At 34.5% G+C, this 13,875-nt stretch overlaps 1 protein-coding gene across 4 annotated transcripts in view; it reads right to left on the bottom strand.

Annotated features, from left to right (window-relative positions):
* VPS13C (vacuolar protein sorting 13 homolog C) overlaps window positions 1-13,875 on the bottom strand; it is a 173,226-nt gene that overhangs the window by 45,779 nt on the left and 113,572 nt on the right. For all 4 annotated transcript variants that reach the window (XM_081507564.1, XM_081507565.1, XM_081507566.1 and 1 more), the window contains 10 exons: window positions 11,937-12,106; window positions 10,380-10,627; window positions 9,145-9,374; window positions 7,526-7,618; window positions 4,759-5,124; window positions 4,277-4,363; window positions 2,451-2,606; window positions 2,004-2,268; window positions 1,229-1,389; window positions 113-234 (listed from right to left, as the gene is read on the bottom strand). In XM_081507564.1, coding sequence (XP_081363690.1) covers window positions 113-234; window positions 1,229-1,389; window positions 2,004-2,268; window positions 2,451-2,606; window positions 4,277-4,363; window positions 4,759-5,124; window positions 7,526-7,618; window positions 9,145-9,374; window positions 10,380-10,627; window positions 11,937-12,106 — 1,898 coding nt within the window. The remainder of the gene's footprint in view (window positions 1-112; window positions 235-1,228; window positions 1,390-2,003; window positions 2,269-2,450; window positions 2,607-4,276; window positions 4,364-4,758; window positions 5,125-7,525; window positions 7,619-9,144; window positions 9,375-10,379; window positions 10,628-11,936; window positions 12,107-13,875) is intronic.

Genomic DNA, 13,875 nt, shown 5'->3' with positions numbered 1-13,875 from the left:
TTGTAGAATACAGATGTTTTACTCTTCTTCTAGAATATAGATGATAATTCACAGAATTAAAAATATACATAATGAAACTTTCATAGTTTAATATATTCAAGGAAGTATCTACCTATATGAATCTAAAGGAACATGGAACTCCTCTTCAGGTCTGGCTATTCCAATGCGCTCCAACAGCTTCACATTCTTAACATATTTATAGATGACGAAAGCAATAGAAAAATGGTTTTTAATCTGTTGGACAAAAAAACATACAAGTTGTTTAAAAACATGTAGACATTCAAAAAGAAAAATGTGAGCTGCACACAATTACATTTAGATCTAAAAAATTTCAAGCCCAAAATTGGAAGATATTTTTATGGTAATTTAAAACTTTTACTTATTTAAGTGCTATATATCTGAAACTTGCTGTTAAATGGAAGCTAAGAGTTATTAGGATATTCACATGTTCACATATTACATGCTGAATTTTAGTATATATTATAATCTTCCAAATATGTATTAATCTTTGAAGACTTCAGCCATAATATTTTCTTCATTTTAACCTTTTCTCAAAGTGCCATATGACTAAACACAAAAGGATAGCAAAGGAAAAATGATGTAAATAAATATGGTATAGTTCTTCCTTAACTACAATATAACATAGGTAGGACCTAATAGCAAATTGAGAGACGACAATGACCAGAAGTTGAAATTCTTTCATTTTCATCTAATTTTATAGGTAAGAAGAAATGTTTTTTTGCTGACCATATGCTGAAATCTGTTGTACCACACAGAAAAAGAAAAATCAATAGTCTTAAAAGTGAAAAAAATATTTATACAGATTAACATGCTAAATTATTTTTTTCCGGGGAGATCATTCCAATTTCCCTTCACACATATTTGGAAAATACAATACAGAGAGAATGGAATGAATCTTATTTGAACACCAGCTATTACTACAATACTCCTCAGTTTTGAATCTTCCAAAACAGACAAAAAGTTTCATTAATTTTAAACCCATGAGACAACAATAGACTTTAAACTAACAAGAGCATTTTATGAGCTATTTAAAATGAAGAATGTTACAAAAGTAAGTTGGACAGGAAACAGCAGGCAATTTCAACTATTATTTATTTCTGAACAATCAGTAATGACCTAATGAAGTTTTATTATATTCCCATGGTCAGCCAAGTGATTTAATATTTCTTGATATACTACAAAGAACACAATTCATTTAATGCATTACCTGCAGAGGAGAACGAAGGGTAATTACTTTATTCCCTTCAGTTGCGTCAATTTGTACCACGAGTGAGTCAAAATGACTGGTATTAGGATTCCATACATTATACAGCCGCCGTCCAGGTCTGGCAATTGGGACTTTGGTCACTTCTGTATATCCACGAGGTGCTAAGGCAGAGCATAAGTGAGCAGCATTCCAAATACTAATTTACATAAACTTTTATAAGACAGAATCAACAGCAGCACCTCAAAATAACAACAAGCGTATTCTTCCTCATGACTAGAAATGATGACTACACAAAATCCTTGTCTAAGACACAGGAGCTAACAAAGAAAGGAAACTATTTATTGTTATAACATTTTCTGACCCAAAACGATTTCTCCTGAGGTGGAGGTTTTGTATATATTAAAACAAACAAGACCCAGTTCATTCCTTATTTTCCCAACTCTATATAGCAATAAAAATCATCTTGTTTTCTGAAATGGTGACAATTACTGTCAACATTCTGAGACATCTGAATATAGTTACTTTCACTCTTCACTGAACTCCCGTCCTTTCTGAAGCATACGACATACTGCACTATTTAAGTGTATAGAGATAATTTAGTTTTTTAAGGTAATTTTTAAATTAATCAAGTTTAGAGAAAGAAAACAAAAGTTTGTCAACTATTTCTTTCAAGCCTTTAGAAATCTGCAGCAAAATATTTTTCCATATTTTACCAAAAATAAGCTGATATGAGTACTTCTAAAGATGCCCTTAAAAATAAAATAATACAGCATACCAAAGGTCAAGGAGAAGAGGGAGCTCTCTTGACGGCTGAGTATAGACAGCTTCCCTTGACGTGAAGGTTCCATAGTGGCATATTCCAATTTCAGAATCTGACCAGCATCAACATCACACACATCACTTTTCTCAGGGCAGCCCATCACTCTGAGATTATGATTGGGCTTCACCTTAATGGGAACACCTACAGAATTTGTTACTGTGAAAGGAGCCCTGTCTTTTAAAGAGTAGTCAAAAGTAGAAGCAGTGCCCTCTGAAAAACCCTGAAAAGGAACACAACATCACAATTAAATGTTTGCAAACTACAAGTTTTTTTCAAAAACTAAATTATGACTAAACTAAATTATGTGTTTTTTTAAAAACTAATGCTGATGACACACAAAAATAACACACACATTTTAATTTAAATTACATTTGACATATTGCAACCAAGAACTAAACATACTTTTGCTAAATTGTTGAAAACGTTAAGACAGCTTTTGGATATTGTTATATTCATTGTAACTCCTGACGAAATATCAACTTCTGTCTGTGGCTCAGGAAGTGCAGTAAAATCATCTCCTGGCATCAAAGTTTTATCTTGGACTGGATTCTTCTTTACCTATGACGGTAAATACACAACAAATTTATTAGCCAATGAATAATAAAATTAAAATACTCTTGATAGAGTTAAATTCTTCTAACTTTGTCACTTAATATCAAGGCTGCTCAAAATTCTCAAACATATTCAGTGCTTCATCTTGACTTAGCACAGATTAGCATTCTTTCCTTCAGTGTGTAATCCACACACAGGGGAATGTTTAGAACCGTGCCATGGAAGCACTCCAAGTGAGTTATGATCGTTGTCTCTGGTCTATCCTCTACAGAAAGCTATTCACCTAGTGTCACCTGGCGAACTGGCCATTTTATGCTTATGAACACTCTAAGAGGACACTGAAATCTAAACTGATCTGCACTGGAAGCAATATCTAGAATTTTTTTCTACTTTTTACCAGTAATACCTATAAATAAGTAACACAATAAGCTTCCAATCAGTCATCAGACTCCATCACAGCTTTTATTCTAAAGGCATTTCAAAAATCTTGTAAAACTTTTCTTGTTAGCCCGCTACACCAAAGAAGGCTAGGTCAGAAATATTATTTCTACTTTACTGAGAGGAAATTGGGACATAGGTTAAGTGACTGCTCATCTTTAAAATAAGAAATTGCTGAACCAATTTCAGTGCCTCACACTTGAGTCAGGCTGCCCCAGAGAGATGTGATGGGATCATCTGTGAAGGGTATAAAAGTACGTTCCTGTTAATATGGAAAGATGGGCTTCAGAATCTAGGACTCTGAAGGGTTTTCAAGAACCCTTCAGAGGTAACATAAAAGGTAACATAAAGAGGTAACATAAAAAATTCATGAACCAGAAGAGCAGTTCTTGAGTTTTTCGGTGTCTTAAAATGACTGAGGATCCTAAAGAGATTCATTCATGTGGGTTATCATCTATCAATATGTGCTCTATGAGAAACTAAAACTGTTGTTGCTATTCAGTGGCTCAGTCGTGTCCAACTCTTTGGGACCCCACGGACTGCAGTACACCAGTCTTCCCTGCTCTCCACTATCTCCCGGAGTTTGCTCAAACTCACGTCAATTGATTCTAAAAAAACTAAAAACTGAGAAATTTTTAAATATTCATTTAAAACTAACAATTACATGTTAACAAATAATATTTTAATGAAAAATAACTGTTAAAAATACATAGTGAGAAGAGCATTTACAAATCTCTTTAATGCAAACCTTAGGAGAAGACAGGTGGATATTTAAAATGGATAATCAACAAGGAACTTCTGTATAGCATATGAAACTCTACTCAATGTTATGTGGCAGCTTGGATGGGAGGGGAGTTTGAGGGAGAATGGATACATGTATGCGTATGGCTGAGTCCCTTTGCTGTTCACCTGAAATTATCACAACATTGTTAACTGGCTATATCCCAATAAAAAATAAAAAGTTAAAAAAAAAAAGAAGACAGGTGGCCTCTCATTTCTAATTCTGTATACAATCTGTTGCAAAGTTACATGTTCTTTGGAAAATTCCACTGTTTGCTTATGAGAGAATGAGAACGAAAATTATATACAATGACTAGATGTTATTATGAACAGAATTTTGATCCCAGTATCCTCTAAAAGGGTCTCAAGGATCCTGGACTACATCTTAAGAATCTCTGAACCTTTTAAAAGAATATATATAAATTAATGTACACAATGATATTTTATGATTTCCTTACAGCAAGGCTTAAATTCCATGGTCTTTTCTCCTCCACTCTCTCAATCAGTGGCTCCCAAACAGCATGGGTCTCGTTGTAATAATGAACCTGGAATGGAAAGGCACAGAATTAACAGAATTATAATGAGAGTCTTTAAACTTTAACTACATATTTCCATAACCAGTATAAAAATACTAACTAATGTCATATGTCAATAACCATTTTAAAAACATACTTAAAGATACAAAGAATATACATAAAGAGGGTGCATTTTATTCTACTCTCTTACTTTGCTTCATAAACAAATTATTTAGCAAAAGAACCCTTTAAAAATGATGGCCAAATAAACAGTATTATACATCAAATTAAATATTAGACTGTATTATCTATTCATATGTATACTTGCTATGATCATGCACACAAAAAAAGTTCACTTCTTAATTTGTCAGTTGTACTTTTAAGAAGTTGCCTCTGCAGGAAGGTAATAATTAATGTGATCATACCTCTAATGTCATGTCAGCAGAAGCAGCCATTAGGGAAGTCCAATTTTTAATATTTCCTGAAAACTTAGACTCTGCCAATAATAAAGGTACAGTTCGATGCCCAAGGCCACATTCTAAGGTAACTTGAACTGACTGGACAACAACAGCACAATTTTCCTCTATCAACTGATTTTCAACATCTCTGAAACTTTCTGTTAATTCTGTGCCCATGTCAACACCAAGAAACCAAGAGTTGCAGTCACTAATAGATTTGATGCCCCAAAGATTTTCCGTTTCCTTAGATGTATCTTTGGATTCATCTTCTTTTGTCTTTGGGGACATAGCAGCCATTATTGTCATCACTGTATTAAGAATTATGGGTGAAATCTTTAAAAAAAGAAAGCAGAAAAAAATTCAGAGTAAATTCTTTCCCAGATGAGAAGAATGAATACGTAATACAAAAAATTTTAAGTAACTAATTAGAAATTTAAATATATCAACTTTATAACTAAGCAAAACGAAAGAGAGCACACACAAAATCACACGTCCAGTCAACTCACCTCAAACCAGGGATTTCTGCTCAAGTTATTCTAGAATTAAGTAACTAACATGCATGTCAACTGTCGAAACCTAAAGTTAAATCAATTAATTCAGAGCCAAATAGTGTTATGTGAAGAGAAAAATGCACAAGGGTAACTGAATTTTTCAACCAGCTGCATTAACTAAACCAAACTGTGTGATCCTCACTAAGATCTACGCGTGTGGTTTTCACCGGTCTCACTGAAACAGGCAACCTGAGAATCACCATGGAACCCCTTTCACACTAAGACATGAAAATTCCACCTCCTACTATCTTTGGATAGTTTTTTTGCTCACCTCTTCATTCGAATCACTGTGCCTTAGTTCTTACGTCTTCCATGATGATGTCTTCCATGTCTGGTGAACACCATCTCAGCCCACCCTCCAAACGATTTTTCTAAAACCCAAATCTGAACATGTCATTCTTATGCTTAATAAAATCTTCAACAACTCCCCCCTCACTTTCAGGATAAGATTCAAACTCTCTTTAAGTTAAGGACACAAACCTCTCTGTGACCTGATGCCTCATCAATTAGTTACCCACGACTTTCCAAAGTTTGAGCAGTAAATTAAGTGGATTGCTTCAATGTTTACTTCTTACAATCCTTACTTATTTAATATGCTAAAGAAATATGATTACATCACCAAAAGAAGGATCCAGTATGTAGTGCTTCCCAAATTTATCTGTCAACCAAACCCTTTTTTTCCTTGCCTTGTTAATGTAACCTATAACTAGTGCTGTCAGTCCCAACTCCACTATACCATTCTCCCCAGACATATGGGATCACCCCTTCAGGACCTTAAAGGACTTTTCAAACCTGCACCTTTGTGTGTGTGTGTGTGTGTGTGTGTGTGTGTGTTCAGGACCTTAAAGGATTTTTCAAACCTGCACCTTTATGTGTGTGTGTGTGTGTATGTGTGTAAAGTGATATACAAAGACATGGAAAAACAATCCCTCAGCATCTTAACCCAGTGTCTCAGACAAAGTACATACAAACCCAAGTGTTCTCCCCATTTAGCAGTATAAGTCTCAACAAAATACCACCTAAGACAAACTACACTGAGAGAAAACTAAATTGTTATTTACATGGTAATTCAAATGACATTATTTTGAATCTTGGTTTATTCACTATTCGCTATTTACCTAAATAATACAGCTACTATCAGAATTGCTATTAACCACCTCAATTTTGTGCCCCTTGGACAGAGAGAGAAACAGATTTTAGAAAGTGTTCTGTACTTTTCATCTGTAATTGACCAAGAGGTCATACTTAGAGAATGTGAAAGGCATTAGAGAACAGATTGCTTTTTCAGTACTTCAAATGTAAGAGATAAAAAAATTCTAACACTTTATTTCTAGCATACATGTCATTAAAATATTTTATAAGACATATAAAACATTTAATCACATAAATATTAAATTCAACCAAATAGCACCCCAAATAAAAGTCTAAAAATAACACCACAAATAAAATAACAGCAACTTCATTTTTCCATCCTTCCCTTCTCTTTCCACTTCATCTCTGCTCTTCCTGCCTAAACCCAATCTCCAACACACAACCAAACATACTAGATAAAAATTATCCTGACCATCTGTACACATTTAAAAGTATAGTTCACCCGGAACAACACGGATCTGAACCATGAGGGTCCACTTAAATATGCCGATTATCAACAGTAAATACTATGGGACTACATTATCTGCATCTGGTTGCATCTGCAGATTTAGAACCTCAGACGTGGAAAATCTGAGAAACTGCATATACTGAGACCTGACTATAAAGTTCAGTTCAGTTCAGTGCAGTGGCTCAGTTGTATCCGACTCTTTGCAACCCCTTGGATTGCAGCACACCAGGCCTCCCTGTCCATCACCAACTCCTGGAGTTTACTCAAACTCATGTCCATTGAGTCAGTGATGCCATCCAACTATCTCATCCTCTGTCATCCCCTTCTCCTCCCACCTTCAATCTTTCCCAACATCAGGGTCTTTGACTATAAAATTAAGCACTCCTAATCCCTGCATTGCTCAAGGGTAAACTGCAGTCTTTCAAAGAAAACAGAAACAAACATTTGCGTTAAAGAAAAATGGATTAGAGGTATTTATTGATTACTAAATATGTGACTAGCATAGTGCTCTAAACATAAGACAAATCAAAAGATAAGAAAAATAAAAATTGATTTTCAGCCAAATAATATGATAGGCACTGACCTTAATTATAAATTCTTCAACTTTAATATCTATGTTTTCTTTTCCTGATGTCTGTGTACATTTTTTCATAAATAGAGAACAGGGCTGTAAGACCTGCAAACAGATAAATGAAATTTACTTAAGGACATGACTTACTTAATTTGAGATCTTTAACTATAGCCTATTACTAAAAGCAAAAAGGCAAATTAAATCATCTGAAAACCTCTCATGAGGGCTCCTCCAAACTATGGCAAGTCTATGATCACAGTAAACGACTTTCACCAGTTATGATGAATTCCTTTATGCCAAATTCTTAAGTAGTAATGTACATTTACTAGCAGAAGTCTAAAATATCTTTCAAATGAAAGTCATTCAGTCGTGTCCGACTTTTTGCGACCCCATGGACTGTAGCTGCCAGGCTCCTCTGTCTATGGCATTCTCCAGGCTAGAATACTGGAGTGGGCAGTTGTTCCCTTATCCAGGGGATCTTCCCAACCCAGGAATTGAACCCAGGTGTCCTGCACTGCAGGCAGATTCTTTACCGTATGAGCCAACAGGGAAGCCCAAAATATCTTTTAAATGATGCCCTGCGTAAAAGATACTTTAAAGATATCTATAAAAATGAGCTAAGCAAGGTCTTACATTTGCAAAGAGGTAAATGAAAAAATGAAAAAGGTATTTCATTATAATTTTTATGATCACAAAATCACTTGAAATTGTTATTCTAAACAAATAGTTCTGTTAACATTTTTATTAAAAAAAGACTCTCCAGTAAGGTAGGTAAATGAACAGTTTCCCAATGATTAACAATAGGTCAGTCTTGAATTTCCTATAATGTCCTTATTAGAATAGATTGCAAATCTTTAAATTCAATGAAGCCTATATTATTAAATATCATTAAAGAAACAAATAAAATGTATCTGAACTGAATGAGGAAATCAGTACTAAACAGCTTTCATTTTTAAAAAATTAGGATGAGCTTTAAATAGAAATGATTAATATAAACATTCTATGACATGTCAAGATGATCTCGCTTAAGAATGTTTCATGATAAATTACAGAATAAGCTCAGCACTGTATTTCTTTCCACAAGTCACTTTATCTATCATTTTTTTCTAATTTAAAATAACACTGCAAATAAGTCACATTATATAATGATGCTCTTTAACATAAAATAATCAACTTAATATTAAAAACCAAATGGTGTGGTAGTTAATTCATTTAACCAAAATCACACTTTTCAACAATAATGTGAAAGCACCATTGAAGTTAATTTGTAATAAGGAAAAACAATCTCTTTTGGGCATGTGATTCCAATGAATGTTTGGTTCATTCATCCATTCGGTCATTCATTGGATATACAGTGGTGAATAAAAGCAACAGTTGAAAAGGAATATTGATTTGTACTAAAATTCAAATACTGTTCAGCAAAAGATGGTATAATGAAAATTAGTCTGGAGGTAGTCTATAGTTCTGTCACTACAAACATGGGTAAATCATTTAACATCTTTGGAATTCAACATCTTTATCTGTAAAATCTCAAGCTGGAGTAAATATAGCGCTCTCACGTTCTAGGATTCTATGAATCAACCATTTCTGCCCTCCTTCAATTCAAGCTTAGGATATAAAGTCATTCTTACTGTGGTAATATTTTTTCCTCTCTTTTCTCTGAGAAAAGGGCAAGCAAGCACTTTAAGATCTCCCACAGAAGCTGTCATTATCTGTTCAAGTTTGGATGTTGATAGAAAGAAGTCACACTGGAATGAGGCTGTTAGAGCAGGAGCATCAGCCTTTGTCAGGTTGGCAACAAAAACCACTTCTGGATCCGTGATCTTGGCGTTTAAAGTCATATTTGGTCTTAGAGAGTCATCTGAAGAAACATAAATAGGAACCATAAAAGTTCTAGTAAAGTAAATCTTGTCACTTGTGTATATGTTATCTGGAAGTTTCTAAATTGCTTCTAATATCCTGCTGTTAGGGATATGGTGAAAGTAACAGTATAAATAACTGATTGGTTAGGACTAACAGTAAATAATTATCAACTAATGCTGATTATGTGGGATAATGCAATCTTGATCCCTGTTGTAAGACCTTGACCTAACAGAAATAATCTTCTTTTGAAGTTCCTTTTGTCAGAATTAATGTGTATATGCAATGCATGTATATACATTTGAGTGTGTATTATGCTGCAAGAGCAGGGAAGGGAAAACAGGTGAGGGGAACATCAGGAAGAGGACAGGAGACCTGCTAAAAGCACACAGACCATTTTACTTGTTTACTTTGATTGTACCCTAACATATATAGTCAGTGTCATACAATCTATAGTATAAACACATTACATGAATATATGAATACAGAGATATCATATGACTACTGTTTAAGAAAGATAAATGGAAAAATAAAATTCTGACCTTGCCAGTGAACAGCAGTTTTCCAATACTGCTCAATTGCACATTACAGAGAAAAATGCATGACCTTAGATAATTACAATTTAACAGAGAAAAGAAATGTTAATGACAGAGTTGGAACCAGAGCAGAGGCTCCTTGGCCCCTGATCCCATACATATTTCTATTCCTGTTGTTGTTTAGCCGCTAAGTTGTGTCTGACTCTCTTTGACACCACAGACTGTAGCCCGCCAGGCTTCTCTGTCCATACAATTTCCAAGTCAAAATATTGGAATGGGTTACCATTTCCTGCTCTAGGGGTCTACCTCTCTCTTAAAAATTGATGCTTACTAAGGTTTTTCTTCTGAACATACTTAAATTTGAAAGAGTAATTTTACATTCTTAAACTCTCCATTTCTCTTTTCTCCTGTTTGCAATTCTGGTAAAATATAAGACAAGTTATTATCTGTGACAAATAAATTCTGCTAACCTTTCTCCATCTTGATTTTTGCTAAGGCAGTCTGTCTCAGTGGAATCTGTGATTCTTTAGTCATATTTTCTGGACTCTGAGGTACAGCCTTGATGAAGAAATCTGCCACAGTCATCAGAAATTCCACACTGGCACATACATACAGCTTGTCAAGAACAGCATCAATATGACTTTCATTTTTGCCTTGTTGGTAACTTATGTCAATCATAGAACTGTTGTTCTCTTGACCATTCTTCTTATCAATCATTCTGAAAAAAATTTATGTACATTCATTATTTTATTCCTGCTAAAACACTTGAAAAATGAAAAAATTTCTAAGTATCTTGTAATAGTTTTTCTTTCACCTTTCAGTTTCCAACCTGTATAGAAAACAGATCAGTATTAACTGGAGTCTAATTAGCTAATCAGCAACCAAGACAGGGTCTCCTAATCTCCACAGCCAAGGTTCATGGTAATAAGTAATCATAAGAGCATTTTATAATTATAATGCAACACTAGAAAAACAAATCAATGACCACTGAAAGGAAGTTTGGCAATTAACAAAACACATGATTGTAGCCCCACAAAATTTAAAAGACAACCTCTTTATTTTATAAAATAAAACCTCCTTGAAGGAATTTATCTCCAAAGATCATCCTATACAACTGACTCCCAAGTTAGTCCATGTAATTCAAATCTGGCAGTGTTCATCAAGGGTCTGCAATGATAGTTTCCACACAGCCTCAAGCATGCTGCAAACAGCAGGCTATGAAACAGAAGCATGGTCTTTATCACCCTTGCCTAGACTGCTGTGCCAAGACACAAAGTTTGCAAACTAGAAAAGCTGGATGCATGAAAGCACTCTTCTCTCATTTATTCATCTCTTAGAAAGACAAAGGGCTCACAAAGGACTCACAAAATATTACGTATCTCATTATTTGTGAAAGGAATAAAAATATAATTAGGCTACTAACATTGCATATCTCTCACTTTGCAGTAGGGTGACATGAATTACTCTTTCAAAAATGAGTTGATAAATGTGAAAATTAGGGATTTCATTTCTGCTAAAATTTTTTTTAATCCTGTAAGGTCTTTTCTTTAAATTTAAGTATAGTTGATCTACTAAAACTTTTAAAGAAATTTTACAGAACTGTTTTAAACTACATATACAAAATAAATAAGACAAACAATAGATCCATAAATTGAAGGCTTTTTTGAAAAAAGATTCTGCCTACTGAAAACAGTTTATAAAAATATACCACTAATGAACCACACCACGTGGATTTCACTATTAAAATTCTTACATTTTCTTAGTTTCCACTTTTAAGACAATATTATTAATCTTCCCTTTAATTCAAACATAAAAGCAACTGAATTGGAAATTAGTACTATTTCTTGATGCACTTCAAACTGAAATATGACCAAAGACCTACGCTGATAATCCCAAGGAACAGAATCCCAAAATGGATGATCAAAAGACCCCTTCTGACCATCTGAAGCCAAGCAATCAATGCCTGGTAACAATGCCAAGCGCAATGTCAACCTTTTATATGTGCAGCAAATTGAGAAATGACAAACCTTGATGTTGCTCTCTCAATTCCTTCTCTGAGATCATCAAGAGTACAGGTCTTAAGTTTAATACTGACATTCAATGAGCCATCCTTAAACATCTTCCCTGAAGAGGCCATAAGATGTAGCCTGAGTTCACCGAGCCGGAAACTGTCATTATGAGATGCAAGTTTGGATTCCTGTGGTATATTTTTCAAGCAAAAGAATCAATTATCTTCGGGTGTTATGTAATTACTTTTAAACATGTTTTCTTAACTCAGAGATTAAAAGCAAATTTTTAAAGTATGGGTATTAAAACTGGAACAAAGAATAATATGCATGTTTGTGACTGTATATGCACATGCACATGCAAATAAATACCTAAGTGTGTGTGCTGATATTCAACAAGGGTTAATACATAAAATTTTCTGATTTACAGTTCAATGCAAAAAGAAAGTCAGGAAACTGTCAATCACTCTAACTTATAAATATTTAATGAGCTCTTCTGTAAAACACTCTGTGATAGGAACTAAAGGCTTTATGAGAAAGGATAAAAGCATGGTATGTGATCTTAGTAAGCTTATACTCTAACTGAAAAAAAATAAAACCGAAATTACAAGGAACACCACAAGGAGATGCTATAATCTGTAAATAATTAAAAAATGATATATTGTCACTTTTTTATTCATACCTACATCTTCCCATATTCCACAAAGACTATTAAGAGATTAGGTAGAGAATAAAAACAGCAAAAGCTCATAGGGTCAAAGAGATAATTGTGGGCTGGGAAAAATTCATGAAGAACATGAGAAGTAATTGAACTTCAGAGACCGATTGGAATCAGATAGGCGAAGGGGGGTAGAAGGCATTCTACATGGAGAAAGAACATGAGCAAATAGTTCAAGATGCTCTGGGGGCATAAGGTACAGGCTGGCATCTTAAGCTTGAATATCTCAATAAAAGAAAAGTAGGGAAGAAGTCTGGAAAGAAATGTGGAGGCCTAACTGTGGTCTCAAACCCTCAAGATTTAAATTTTAAGGAAAAACGACCTCAATATGTATTCCACCATAACACATAGAAGACTCTTGAGAGTCCCTTGGACTGCAAGGAGATCCAACCAGTCCATCCTAAAGGAGATCAGTACTGGGTGTTCATTGGAAGGACTGATGTTGAAGCTGAAACTCCAATACTTTGGTCACCTGATGCGAAGAGCTGATTCATTTGAAAAGACCGTGATGCTGGGAAAGATTGAGGACAGGAGGAGAAGGGGATGACAGAGGATGAGATGGTAGGATGGCATCACTGACTCAATGGACATGAATTTGGGTAAACTCCAGGAGTTGGTGATGGACAGGGAGGCCTGGCATGCTGTGGTTCATGGGGTCACAAAAAGACCGATGTGACTGAACTGAACTGAACTGATAACACATAGCTCAAATTTCTGTAGGTGTGCTGAGACACTAAAAGAACAAAACCCAACCAACCAAGCAAAAAAAAAAACACACAGAGAGAGAGAAAATCTTTGGGAAAGTAGGATTTTAAGTTTAGCAGTAATTTCTCACCACAGACCAGTGTATTGATATAAGAGTGCTGCTGATGGGCAATTCTTGGCACCATGGTTGTAACTGCCTATCTTCTCTTACTCAAAAGAGTACAAGGCATGTGAATGGGTCAGAATGAAATTATTATTGGAAACTTGCAATGCCTTTAATTTATAAAAATACAGATAATTCACAAACTTGTGATTTGTAACTATTAATAGAAATGACCAATGACACATCTACTAATCACAATATAATAGAGTTTCTGGTACAGTTACTGATGTAGATGATTTGGAGGCACTGAATGTTCTTTTTTAATAAGTTAAAATTCACATAATGTAACACTGAATGTTTTCTAAGTAGAATGGGAATCTATAAATGGCTACATGACATTGAGGAACCTGAACTTGTGCCAATGTCTAAGTTGA

This window comes from Giraffa tippelskirchi, chromosome 7 (genome assembly GCF_054371585.1).
Source record: "Giraffa tippelskirchi isolate mGirTip1 chromosome 7, T2T-mGirTip1v1.2.pri, whole genome shotgun sequence".
NCBI classification, from domain to species: domain Eukaryota; kingdom Metazoa; phylum Chordata; class Mammalia; order Artiodactyla; family Giraffidae; genus Giraffa; species Giraffa tippelskirchi.
This window is presented reverse-complemented; position numbering and strand designations above follow the sequence as displayed.